Here is a 12,662-nt window from a genome sequence, read left to right as displayed (position 1 = left end):
CTTATGTTTTAAAACTTCAAAATATAAATATGCATTTTTTTTAAAAAAAATCTATTCTTCCAAATTTATTTTATTATGGTATAAGTTAAGTTTATGTCATTCAACATGTCTCATACTTAATTAATATATTAAATTTTCTTTTAATATTCTAATTTAAATATGTGTATTAAAATATAATATTATTCATGAGTTTAATACTTTAATATTTTTATGATAAATTGAAATTATGTTATAAAATTCATGAATATATGTTATTATATATATGTAATTATTTTAATTTTATAATTTATCAATAGCTAATTAATGGATTAAGTTACTTTATATTTATTAATTTTGGAAATTTAAGTATGAATATGAATTATGTATATATAAATATTATAGAAACATTATTTCTTATTCTATAAATTAAAAATGAATTAATATTAAATTACAATAACAGTTAATATTAATTACGGATTTTATTAATTAAAATAAATATTGAAAAGAAATATATATATTTACATTATAAATACAAATATATAAAAATTATTATTAAAATGCAATCTTAGAAAAGATATATAAGAATATATTTTGTAAATATCTTATTTTGAAAATATTAATATAATTTGTTTGATTATGGTATGTATTTAATAATTATTAAGATAGTTGAAGGAAAAATAATAGTAAGTTAAGTAAATTGGGAAAATTTCCTTAAAAACTTCTAAAGCGGTCATAATTTTCAATTTAAACCTTCAAATTTTAATTTTCATACTAAATATTTAAACTAATAACTTTTTTTTGAACAACAAACTAATAACACTCTTAACAAAAAAAATTAAAGAGTCTTACATGTTTATTTATTATTATGATGGACATGTCACAAAATTTTAAACACTACTCCGTTTGCTTTGCTTAAACATATACATTAAATTTTGTCTTTCTAATAAACCAATTTTTTTTTCATTGTCACCACTTCACTATAGTGTAAAAAAAATTATCATAATAAACAATTTATATACGAAGAATATGTCAATCTATAATTATTGTACTAGTATAAATCAAAATATATTGACACGGCTATCCTATAACTCTTAGAAATTAAAAACTCTGCAAATAAAAATAAAAAAGCGAAGAATCACCACACATTAGAACACATAAATACAGATTAAGAATACTAAAATATTAAAAATATCATTACTTTATATTGTCTCTATCATACACATATTTTTCACATTTTTTGTTTTCTCTATAAAAGTTTTGCTATTATTTTGGTTCTTGGATTTTCACGACTTTTTTACTCAACAAGACAATTAGAGATACTGAATTAACTTATCTATAAATAAAATAAAATAAAATCGGTAAAAATTAATTTTAACAAAATATATTTTGAAGTAAAACTAATTGAGTTAAGCATCATGTCTATGGTGTTTGTAATTATGTCTACCATAATAAAAAAAACACATGAGCCACTTTCGTAGTTTTCTTTAGAGTGTTATTAGTTTGAGGATTTATTATAAAAGTTTAAAATTTGAAAGTTTAAAGTGAAAATAATAACCATTTTAAAAGTTTTTATTGAGATTTTATTGATGGCTTTATACAAACTTCAAATTATTAAATTAGATACAAATTCAAATTATATAACTTTAATATTCATCTTGTTAATCAATGTACTAAATTATGTTCTTTATATTATTTATGGGATGTATATTTTGGATAAAAAATATTAATAATTAAATTAGGAAACTTAGATTTGAAAATAAACACTTATGTAAACTGAATAACAATCTAGTGGCATTTGATTACAAACAATCAGAACCAATAAAACATCAACAAACTAATAATAACCAATAAATATTAAATATTCTCTATAATTCAGACTTTTAGAACAATGAGACAAAAACAAAAAGAAAATTACAAAAAAAATATCTAAATTCTCTTAGACTATATTTATATCATTTTTATTATTTGTCAAATTTTAATGTCATCTTATGTTCTTCTATATTTTTTTATTTTTTTGGTTAGTTTTCATTTTGTCGTTTACATAGTATTTACTATTTTGGTTTTAAATATGTTGACATTTATAATTTATGGATCAAAAAATAATTTGATGTTTGACATGCACAAATAAAAATTAATTTATTTTAGGTTAGGAATATGATCTTTATATTCAAAATATATGAATATTTAACATAAATATACAATTTATATTTAACGATATACATTTTCAATGATACTTTACCTTTAATTTCAGCTTTAATATTATAAAAATATGTATTTGGATCAATTTTTCTAATAAGAATCAGAGGAACTGGTTATAATATTAGTTATTAAAATCACAAACTAAATATAAAATAAATTATTTATGATAAAGTAGAGTTTGTTGATATTTATTGTTAAAATCTATTTATTAATTAAATATCCTAAATATCATGATAAGAATAATATTAAATACTTTAAAAATATTAGTATATATTCATCGGTAGAATTAGTTAATATTTGTTTATTAATTATCTTAAATATAATGTTTTTAATATATATATATATATATATATATATATATATTAAAATAGTTTTTAAATAATAATACTAATTAAACTAATGATTTATCTTAAAACCATAGAAAAGATGACACATAAGCAAAATAAAGGACAAATAAGTAAAATATCATAAAATCATGTAGAAAATAACAAATCAGCAAATTCACTTCTCAAATAATAGTATATATAGTTTAGCTATGATTTTTTGGTAAATAATTTTTAATGGTTTTCATAGAATAGACAAAGAAAAAAACTAAATAAAAGGAGCTTGGTAGAAAAAAAAAAAGAAAAAAATAATGAAAGGAGCCAGCTTTAGGTTTCTTTGTATATATAAACCCATGTTCTAAAAATTGGCCGCCTAACCGATTAATTGGGCGAGTAATTGTGAAGCGGAAAGTAACCGTGTCGATTGGATCAATTCGTTTGCATTCTACGCTCGACCACGTAACAGATACATAATGTCGGGGAATTGAAAAATCGTCCGTTTAATAAACGAAAACCCTTGATCCAAACACGTCACTTCCTAAAGTACATATTTCAGTTTGGCCCAAATTCTTGTTAAACCCATCTATTTGCCATCGTCTAATTTCCCCAACCAATTATTAACCCAATCTTCTCCTAAACTTTATCCCCTATACAAAAGTTCCCCATTTGTTTTGAAACCTTGACTTCAAAAACAAACAAAATCTCCTCCGAAAATGTATTATATATGTTTGATGTGTCACTTTGACATGTATTTTATATAAATACATATAAATGAAGTATTATACCAATAAAAATACCAAAATTCCTTCCAGCATACTCTTCGATTTTCCCGCTTTTCTAATAACCATTAGACCCGAGTGTGCCGCGCATATGGACTTTCCGAATCTATTTATATAAAGTTGAGTTTCTTCTCTTCTGGTGAGGACACATCAGCATCCAGCTAGATAATTAGCTCTCTCTCGCGTCGACACGTGGCACACCGTATTGAAACTCCGCGTTTCATTAAACACTTATCTTGCTGGGCTTTTGATTGTTTATTATGTGATGGGCTATGCATTTGTCGCTGTGTCTGGATTCGACCTCTAAGTCTATAACCCTAATTATGCAGATACGAAGAATTGCGTATCTTCTCCTCCCTTCTACGACAGCGCCGCTTGACGTCTGAGATCCCTCCCCGGAATGAAACAGCCAGATGCATCTCCTGTAACGGAAGGCGTTCTGACTACTTCGTCTTCAATCACATTAATTCGTAATCCCACTATGAGAGCTTCGGTTGCGTTGTTTCGACGGCAATTTCTGTATAAATAGGTTAGTATCTCTCTTCAGCGGATCACGATCTCCACAATCTATCTGCTACACATCTCACTCATATTCATATCTTTGTGCTAATCTCTCTTTTATTTTCCGACTTGAAGTCCGACCGGTGCTCATCCGTCGTCGAGGCCAGACTGCTTCGATTCTGGATGGATTTTCTCATGGAGGATGTAAACGTGAGTGATCTTCTGTTTTCTTCTATGTATCAATCGTTATGGGTTCATTTTAATCGTCATACTGTTATTATGTTATTCTCTGCAAGCTGTATCGTGATTATCAGTATTTGTTTTGGTTTAGTATTGATCATGTTGTTTTGTCTACTGTTATTATTCCCCGGTGAGTTCGAGGCTGATTGTGAGTTTGATAGTGTTTCATGTAAACCTGATCGTGTTTTACTTTTGTAATTTCTTATTTTGTTTTTAGAAAAATAAAGTCTTACTGCTCTCATCTATTAATAACTGCGAACTGTATTGTGATTATTAGTATTGATTTGGGTGTAGTATTGATCAGGATGTTTAGTATAGATTTTGGTTTCCTCTTATGTAAATTCAATACTGATAATATGTTGAAATTGTCACCGTTGATTAGCACTGATAGCTTCTTAACTATGTTTCAGGCGATCGTGAGGCAGGCCACAATCATTCTAGCCGCCTCCACAATTCAGTGAAAGACTCACTTGGATTGGTGCTAACAACCGAGGCTGCACCTCCAAAATTGCAGCTTTGTGGAGAAGGGTTCTTCTGGTAATAGCTGTTGAAGGTAAATGAAGCATGGTTCTGAAGAATGATAGGCGAATAACAGTTGCCTCCTTGCTGTATCTGAGAGCAATCCGCTCCACCTAACCCGCATGCATAGTCAAGAGGCAGTTGGATTGAGGTTTGAGAGGCTCCAGGCTTTGCCACGAACCAGCTTTGACCTGAAACGAAGGAGAGTTTGAGGCAACAGGCGCTGGAATCACTAGAAAAGGTACCATCCCTGGGGGCTGTGTTGGAGGATACTGAGTCATTAAGTTAGTCACGGGTGGTGTGAGTGTAGCAGGGACTGTTGTTACTGGAGGGGTAAGAGTTGTGGCTGGATTTGTATTCGTTATGGTCACAGGAGGAAATGTAGTAATTTTTGGTGTATTTGTAGGGTTTGTATCAAAGACCGTTGGTGGGTTAAGGACATCATGAGTTGTAGTTGTTGAGGAAGAGAGTGAGTTGTGGTTGGCTAATATGTGAGCAAATATATATATGTTTTTCTTATGTTAACAAAGAAAAGAAAGAAAAACCAATTTTGTCAGATCCGTTTTAGACATAAGCATATGCATAAAGTTCTTCGAAAAGAAAGAAGCTGCAAATTAGTATTTATATATCTATTTTCTTAGCCATAAAAGGAAGAGAGTGGTGGTGCAGATTAAGATCATGAGATTAATTAATACAAAGGTTGATCTTCTGCTTAGGTCAGCAAACGCCACAAATATTAAAAGAAATCTCCAAAGCGGAAAGTGTGAAAAAAAAAACAGAGAACGTAAAGGTCTCTGTTAGCTGTTTAATGGATTAGTTTATGAGAAATTTGGAGCTATACCAACGAACTGTGCAATATTGGCAAACTACCTAAATCAAAAAGGGACGCGACTGTTCACGAAGCGGTTTTACACTGCTACCCCTATTTGAAAAACATGTAAATAACAGACACCGAATCTTCTTATTCGATACGCCAAGATCTTTTCTCTTCCCTATCAAACTTGTCAGTATCTGCGCATCAGTTACTGGTGGTCAGACGCATGCTCCTTTCCGAAAACCCAAAGTTGTCACCTCTTCACCCAAAATTCAAAATTTATCTCTTCCACATTTACCAAAAGAAAACTTTTTTATTCAACTAAAGCTCTCGATGGAAGATACCGACGGACCCCGGAGACCACCTTGTCGTCTGCCGGAACGCATGTTCGCAATCGGAGAAGAACCCGCCGGAGTTAGGGTTACACCTTATCATAAAGCAGGCGCCATCAGAGAGATACTTAATGCTCTTGATCCCGCAGAAGTGGACCACATCAGGGGTACTCAATTTGGCCGATTGGTTGATATCGCCGACAAACCCAGTTTCTCCGGTAGGTTTGGGAGATATCTACTTTCGAGACAACTTAAGATTTTGAAGAAGCATGAGGCTTGGTTCTTGTTCGCCGGAAAACCAATTAGGTTTTCAATCCGAGATTTTGCTTTGGTGACGGGACTCAACTGCAACAAATTCCCCAAACGGTGCAAGAAAAAATCGAAGAACTTCATGGAAGATAAACCATATTGGGGGGAACTGTTTGGATCCCAGATGTCGTTGACATAGATTTGTTGGCCTCCGTTGTTAGGGAGAAACTGAAGGAGGACTTCCAGCTAGTACATGGTAGCATATCAACCATCGAGGAATCCGCTAACGGGTTCACCGAAACAATCCTTGTAAACATCAACGACGTGTTTGGAATGGTTCAAGATAATGCTCGCCAAATTAAAACACTCTCCGAAGAATTACTCAAGTTGACTGCAAGACCACCAGTTGCCTCTGTGGAGACGTCATTTCGCCCCCCAACCGTGGTGAATGCGGGCACTCAAACAATCCCTGATCCAACGACCATAATAGGGAATGCAATCAACTTTGCTGACCGGTCATCTATGCAACCTACTGATGTAAGTAATTTCTTGGATGGTTAAACTTTATTTTGAACATTTAATGAAGCGATATCCCGGCTAATATATCTTATATACAGGATGGTGCTAGTATGTCAGAACCGAACACCGATGTAGATGGTGTCACTAACGATGGTTGCGAAGAAGCCGTGCGGGCAGAACACACCTCCTCGGAAGATGACGACTTACCTCCTCCACACACAGACGAACTAGCGGAATCGGTAAAAGACATTTCAGAACATCATATTCCATTACTGACCATCTAATACGAAGTTTGTCTTATTGGTTTGTCTCCCTTTTTAAAACATAGCAGCCTCTTGATCCAGCATTGGTATTTCCAAACCCAACCTTCTCGCTTGGCCTTGCGCAGGAGGCAGTTGTGGTTAATACTACGGACGCCACTGTCAATGTCGAGACTGGCCATGAAGTTATTGATGAACTCAACTTAGATCCAACAGACGCTGAAGCAAATGGTTGTAGGAAAAGCAAGAGGCAAAAGGTACCAACAAAGTCGCTCATGGGAGAGTACGAGTGTGACAAAGGATTTCTGAACCGTGCGAAGAAGGCTGTGGCTGATGCGATCTACAAGGGAGGCAACATTGATTATTCGGCCAAATTTGCAGCTTTAATGGAGAAGATGAAGATGACTTTGTAAGTTGCAATTTAGAGAGCTATTTTAATACTTACACGTTTTTAATAAAATTTGGCCGGCTAAATTGATTGCACGCCTCACTGCGACAGTGAGATTACTACTGAGAAGGGGACTATTCAGAGCACCGAACTCTACGACGTTGTTCAGAGGGAAAACCAAGTATCGTCAAAGGTTTGCTCCTCCCAATTTGCCTCCCTGCGTTTTTTTTATATCTCTCACTTGTGTGCCAAAATCTTGTGTAAATAGGTCGTCGATGTGCTTATGTTCCACACCAGTTCATTGCTCAGCTCTGACTCATCTTCTAAACAGCAAGCCAGTTCAGTTTTCCTGGACACACAGTTCGTCTCGCAATTCACCAAATTGTACACTAAGTTCTCGAAGTTTACAAAAACAGATAGCTACAAGTTCAGTGGGAGTGTTGTTGAGATGTTTAAGCAGCTTCCGGCTTCCTCTGATGCCGCCCGTTTCTATTTTCCATTCTACCTGGATAAAAAGTACTGGGTTGGCATATGTGTGGATTGCGGATGCTGGAGCGTAACTGTGTTCGACTGCAACATCTCGCAAAGGACGGATTACATGATGAACAAAGAAGTAAGACCCCTAGCATTGATGTTTCCTTATTTTCTGAAGCAGGTTGGGAGGCAAGTTGGAACAAGAGATTGCAAAGCAATGGCAATTGAAAGGCCCCGTACCATCCCTCAGCAAAAAGAAGTTAAAGACTCAGCTGTCTCATCCGTCCTTTTTATCCAAGCGCATGCGGTGGGTGGGATCGATGCTTGCAAGTGCATCACAGCAGATGATATAGACAGCCATGTGGAGAGGCTGGTAGTCACTCTCTATGAGGCTTCTGTCGGTCCTCTTTGATAACCGCAATGTTTATTTTTAGTTACCTTTCCGAATCCTGAACTTCTCCAGTTTGTTTAATTCAGTTGCACTTTCAAGACACTCTTTCTGTCTCAATTAAATTCCTGCATTATCGAATTTATATATCTACTGCATGTATTTTTATTTTCATGTAGCCGGCTATATTTTAAAAGTGCCTGATATTTACAAAGTTGCACGTCCAACATCCATACACTCTCAATTGTTTGCTTCCAACGGGCCTATATTTAGTAGATATTGGGCTAGGCTCATCCGGTAAACTAAACAGACCCATTTCGGTTTTACTGTTCAAAAAGGGGTTTTTTCCTATTTAGACCGCAGCGTTTAACCTAGGTAACAAATCTAAGTGAGAGAGTTCATTTGTACTTCCAATAACACGAGGCAAGAGGCGGAGGCGAGCAAAGATCTTCGTATAAGGTAATTTTTTCCCAATCCCCAATCGTAATTTTATATTAATCTTATGTCCCCACATTTGGTTATTGTCTTCGATATCCCGAAGTACAATCTGGGTAATTAACGTTTATATATGTTCTCTTCATCCGTGATGGATATTAAGATGGAAATGGGTCCTGGAATACTGCGTAGGTGCCCTTGTGGAGCATTGACAGTTGTTTTAACCTCAAAAACTAAGGAAAACCCGGGTCGCAGATTCTACAGATGCGGGGTTGTGTTTGGTGAAAACCATTTGTTTAAGTGGGCTGATGAAGCCATCGTGGAGGAGATCGAAGCCTTGGCAGAAAAACAAGTGGCAATTGAGAATGGGATGCTAGAAATCAAGGAACAGGTAATCGAGTTTAAGAAAGATTTAACCGAGATTGTAGAAGTCATTGCGGCCTCGTCTAAACATCTTCGGAAGTAGCCCTCGTTAGTTTTCATCTTGTGGTTATCACAATTTCTTCCACCCATGTAATTTGTTAAGTTGTTGTAATGCGTTTGGATGTTTTATCCGGTAAGGATAATTGTATTGTTATTTCAATGTTCAATGAATATTTAGCTATCGTATACATTTGGTTAACCGGCTAACAAATATATCTGCAGATGCAAACAAAATAAATATCGGGTTTTTGTATTTTATAACCTGATGCAACAATAATAACCGTGTAATTTAATTGTGTTTATATTTTTTCAATGGTATAGGGTTTATACTATTATCAACGGGTAAGTGGTTATGTTTTACCTATGGTCAGGTTTTAGAATTTTGTTGGGGTTATGGTTTAGATGTTGTATCGTAATTGAAAAATCAATAGGAATCTCCTACATTTGTTTAACCGGATAAAAAAATGAATTAACCAAGTAAACAAATTAATAGCCGGACATTATTTATTGTAACGTGTACCGGTGCATATAGCCGGCTAACAAACCGGTTTAAATTTTTGATCATTTGTTTACCGTTTAATAATCCCTAATAGTTTACTGGTTTGTGTTGAACCAAGCTTCAGGGTTTAGGATATAGTGTTTTGAGTGTAGGATATAGTTTACGATATAGTTTATTTCCTTGAGGGTTCAGGGGTTAGGGTTTAGGGTTTAGTTGTTCATTCTTGGGTTGTGGGGTTTAGGTTTAGGTTGGCCATGCTTGGGGTGTGGGTTGATCCATTGGCCTTTAGGGTTTAGGGTTTAGGCTTTAGGGTTTAGTTGTTCATTCTTGGGTTGTGGGTTTAATGTTTAGGGTTTAGGGTTTAGGGTTTAGGAGTTAGGGTTTAGGGTTTAGGAGTTAGGGTTTAGGGTGTATGGGATATGGTTTAGTTGTTCTCACTTGGGTTGTGGGTTAATCTATTGGGTTTAGGGTATTGAGTTTAGGGTCAATTTGTTCTTTCTTGGGTTGTGGATTCATCTATTGGGTTTTAGGGTATAGGTTTTAGGGTTTAGTGTTTATTTATTGGGTTTAGGGTTCAGCTAATAATGTTATTTATCTACAATGGTTTGTGTATATATTAATTGAGCTATCTCATTCAATTGTTTAACCGGCTAATCAACTTAAAGCCAGAGTAAAAACTTCATGATAACCGGCTATGTTAAAGTCAAATACGGTTTTCTATACGACATTGATTCTCCAGACATTCAGAATATAAATAGAAGAGAACTTGTATTTATCATGACAAAGCGTTTATCCATTTCCCCTACATACCCCCAGATTGTGTAATTGTCTGAATATTATACATAACTAGTTGCTTTTTCCACCGTCTGCATCCTCCTTACATCCAATACAAGTCTGCCCCGCGCCTGAAGTTCTCTCATTACATAGTTCCGGTTTTATCTTAACTTATATCGGGTTCTTGCAAGTGGCCTTGTTGTGTCCTACGCCCTTGCACCTGCTGCATGAGATCCTGCGGCGTACGCATTTAACCTGCTTGCATTTTCATAAGTGTGGTGTTATTTAAATATTATCTTTTAACATATATATCTTTCTCATACAAAAGTGTGTAACACGTACCCTTTTCTCTCCTCTGGAGAAGTACCTCTGCTTCTTTGGCCTCCCGGGCGGGCGTCGAGTTGCAGGTGGACGCAACTGGAGGTCGTTAATAACCGCGGGCATTGGACCCCCCCCCATTTGAGCCTGTTTCGGGGATGATAGTTCCTTGATAAGCACTTTTCAAGAAGCCTAGCTTGTATTGATCTATAACCAGGTCGTTCACACTTATGTTTGCTTTCAGAGCCGCAGCAATTGCGTGAGAGCATGGAATTCCGAGCATCTGAAACTCATAACAGCTGCAAGTCCTTGTGCTTAGGTTCACATGAAAGCTTACGCCAGACTTGTTGCGGATTGCGTACTCCATCTCAGCTATGTCGAGAACATGGTACCCCCCAGTCTTCTCAAAGTTGTTTCTTAGTTGTTGTTCAATGCGTGGTGTCAGCTCTCCGGAACACTTGGTTGCCACCTCACGCCTCTTAGCAAACCAAGTCATAATCTTCTCACAGATGAAATCAAGCAACTGGACGATTGGAAACTCCCTCGCTTTGCACAGGACCGAGTTCCAAGACTCAGCCAGGTTGCTTGTCATAACATTGTACCTGTTTCCAGAAAAATGGGATCGTGCCCAATGTTCAAAACCTATCTCGATCAGGTATGATGCACAAGCAGGATCCATTGCCTTTATCTCGTTGAATGTTACATAGAAATCGTGCAACTTATACGCCCTTGCAGCCTTTGCAACCAGATGTCCCAAATGTCTTTCTCTAAAATTGGTCCTGATGTTTCTCTTCAGATGGACAACACAGATGCAGTGCCCTGCACTCGGATACACCTGCAAAACAACATTGGCAATGAGTACAATCAATAACCGGTTTGTAATACTTTTAGCCAATGTGGACATTTTATGGACGGCTACAAATAACAACGCCCTAGCTAACAACTTTGATTACCGGTTAACTAAAATACAAACTGCAGGATTTGATAATTGGAGAATGTTTGGTGTAGTTGTGGAAATGATCACACCATCTACTTATCCGGAAAAGTGAAATGCAATACCCAAAGATTATTAATAATGGCTTCACTTAAATTAAAGAGATAGGGAAATGGTATTTAAACAGAACCTGGCTGATAGCTTTGTAGATTGATGGATGTATGTCCGATACCAGGACCAATCCACTGTCGTTGGAAAAAAATGAGGATAAGTTTTGGAAAAACCACTCCCACGACTTGTCATTCTCGCTATCCACAACGGCGCACGCCAAGGGGAATATTTGGTGGTTACCATCTTCCGCTGATGCGGTGAGTAGACAACCGGCATACCTTCCTTTTAGGTGTGTTCCATCAACCACAACCACCTTCCTCATGGATTGGTATCCTTCAACACACGCTCCCAATGCAAGGAACATATATTTGAATCTGTGTCCGCCCCCATCTATTTGTTCGGTGTGCAAATTTGCCAAAGATCCCGGGTTTGCTAACACAAGGTTATTGAGGTATGACGGTAGCTTTTTGTAAGAATCATTACTCGTTCCATGTCCATTATCCACAGCCATATCCCTGACTTCCACGCTTTCCAGTATGAAATAGAGACGTCATGGTCACCACGCATCATTCTACAAATCTCAGTCGGCTTGGGCCCGATCCCGTTTCCAGCATACTTAGTTTTCATCAATTCTCATATGACCGCTGATGTGGCTTGGCCTTGGTATCCACCCCGGTCAGCTGTAGAATAGGAATGTATGTGGTCAACTTTCCTAACCTCAAAAACCTCTGATTCCTTTAACCTGATTGCATAGACACGCCATTTGCAAGATGAGCTTATACATTTTAATACCATCATGCTTGGATCAGATTTTGCGTGCCGGCAGCAAAACTTTTTCGCAATTGCAAATATAGCCATATGCTGTTTGAATGCGTCACGGTTCCTGAACATCATTCCAACTTGTAGTGTAGCTCCATAATCACCTAGTTCCTCACCTTCAAGTCAGAATAAAATTATTTAGTAAACCACATAACGGTTTAACAAGTATAGCCAAAATTATTGAAAAGTAATCTCACTGCTGGAGGAAAACATGCAATAAATTTATCCGACTAATAATTATTAACGACGTGTAAGTATTAAAATAGCTCTCTAAATTTCTTCTTACAAAGTGATCTTGTGCCAAAATGGCTTAGTTAACCATAAATTTTTAACCGGTATAGCCAAAATTAATCAAATAAGACTTAACCGGTGTAGATAAATGACT

The 12,662-nt window shown here is 35.8% G+C and overlaps 2 protein-coding genes across 2 annotated transcripts; one reads left to right on the top strand and one right to left on the bottom strand.

The window, feature by feature from the left end:
• Positions 1-8,550: 8,550 nt before the first annotated feature.
• Positions 8,551-8,865, top strand: LOC108808182 (uncharacterized protein At4g04775-like). Its single transcript, XM_018580366.1, has one exon. The coding sequence runs from the start codon at positions 8,551-8,553 to the stop codon at positions 8,863-8,865; it is 315 nt and encodes a 104-aa protein (XP_018435868.1).
• A 1,401-nt stretch (positions 8,866-10,266) lies between these two features.
• LOC108808181 (uncharacterized) lies at positions 10,267-11,969 on the bottom strand. Its single transcript, XM_018580365.2, has 4 exons — positions 11,538-11,969; positions 10,628-11,248; positions 10,438-10,560; positions 10,267-10,350 (listed from the first exon to the last, which is right to left on the bottom strand). The coding sequence occupies exons 1-4, from the start codon at positions 11,967-11,969 to the stop codon at positions 10,267-10,269; spliced, it is 1,260 nt and encodes a 419-aa protein (XP_018435867.1).
• Between the last annotated feature and the right edge of the window lie 693 nt (positions 11,970-12,662).

This window comes from Raphanus sativus, chromosome 6 (genome assembly GCF_000801105.2).
Source record: "Raphanus sativus cultivar WK10039 chromosome 6, ASM80110v3, whole genome shotgun sequence".
Taxonomy (NCBI): domain Eukaryota; kingdom Viridiplantae; phylum Streptophyta; class Magnoliopsida; order Brassicales; family Brassicaceae; genus Raphanus; species Raphanus sativus.
The sequence above is the reverse complement of the archived record's forward strand: the minus strand, read 5'-3'. Positions and strand labels throughout refer to the sequence as shown.

Excerpts from the sequence above, each read along its gene's own strand:
- LOC108808182 (XM_018580366.1), top strand. The coding sequence starts at position 8,551 with ATGGATATTAAGATGGAAATGGGTCCTGGAATACTGCGTAGGTGCCCT.
- LOC108808181 (XM_018580365.2), bottom strand. The coding sequence starts at position 11,969 with ATGGCTGTGGATAATGGACATGGAACGAGTAATGATTCTTACAAAAAG. Across the intron at positions 11,249-11,537 it reads TCTACAAAGCTATCAGCCAG|GTGTATCCGAGTGCAGGGCA; the intron begins GTTCTGTTTAAA and ends GTTGTTTTGCAG. Across the intron at positions 10,561-10,627 it reads ACATAAGTGTGAACGACCTG|GCTCAAATGGGGGGGGGTCC; the intron begins GTTATAGATCAA and ends TCCCCGAAACAG.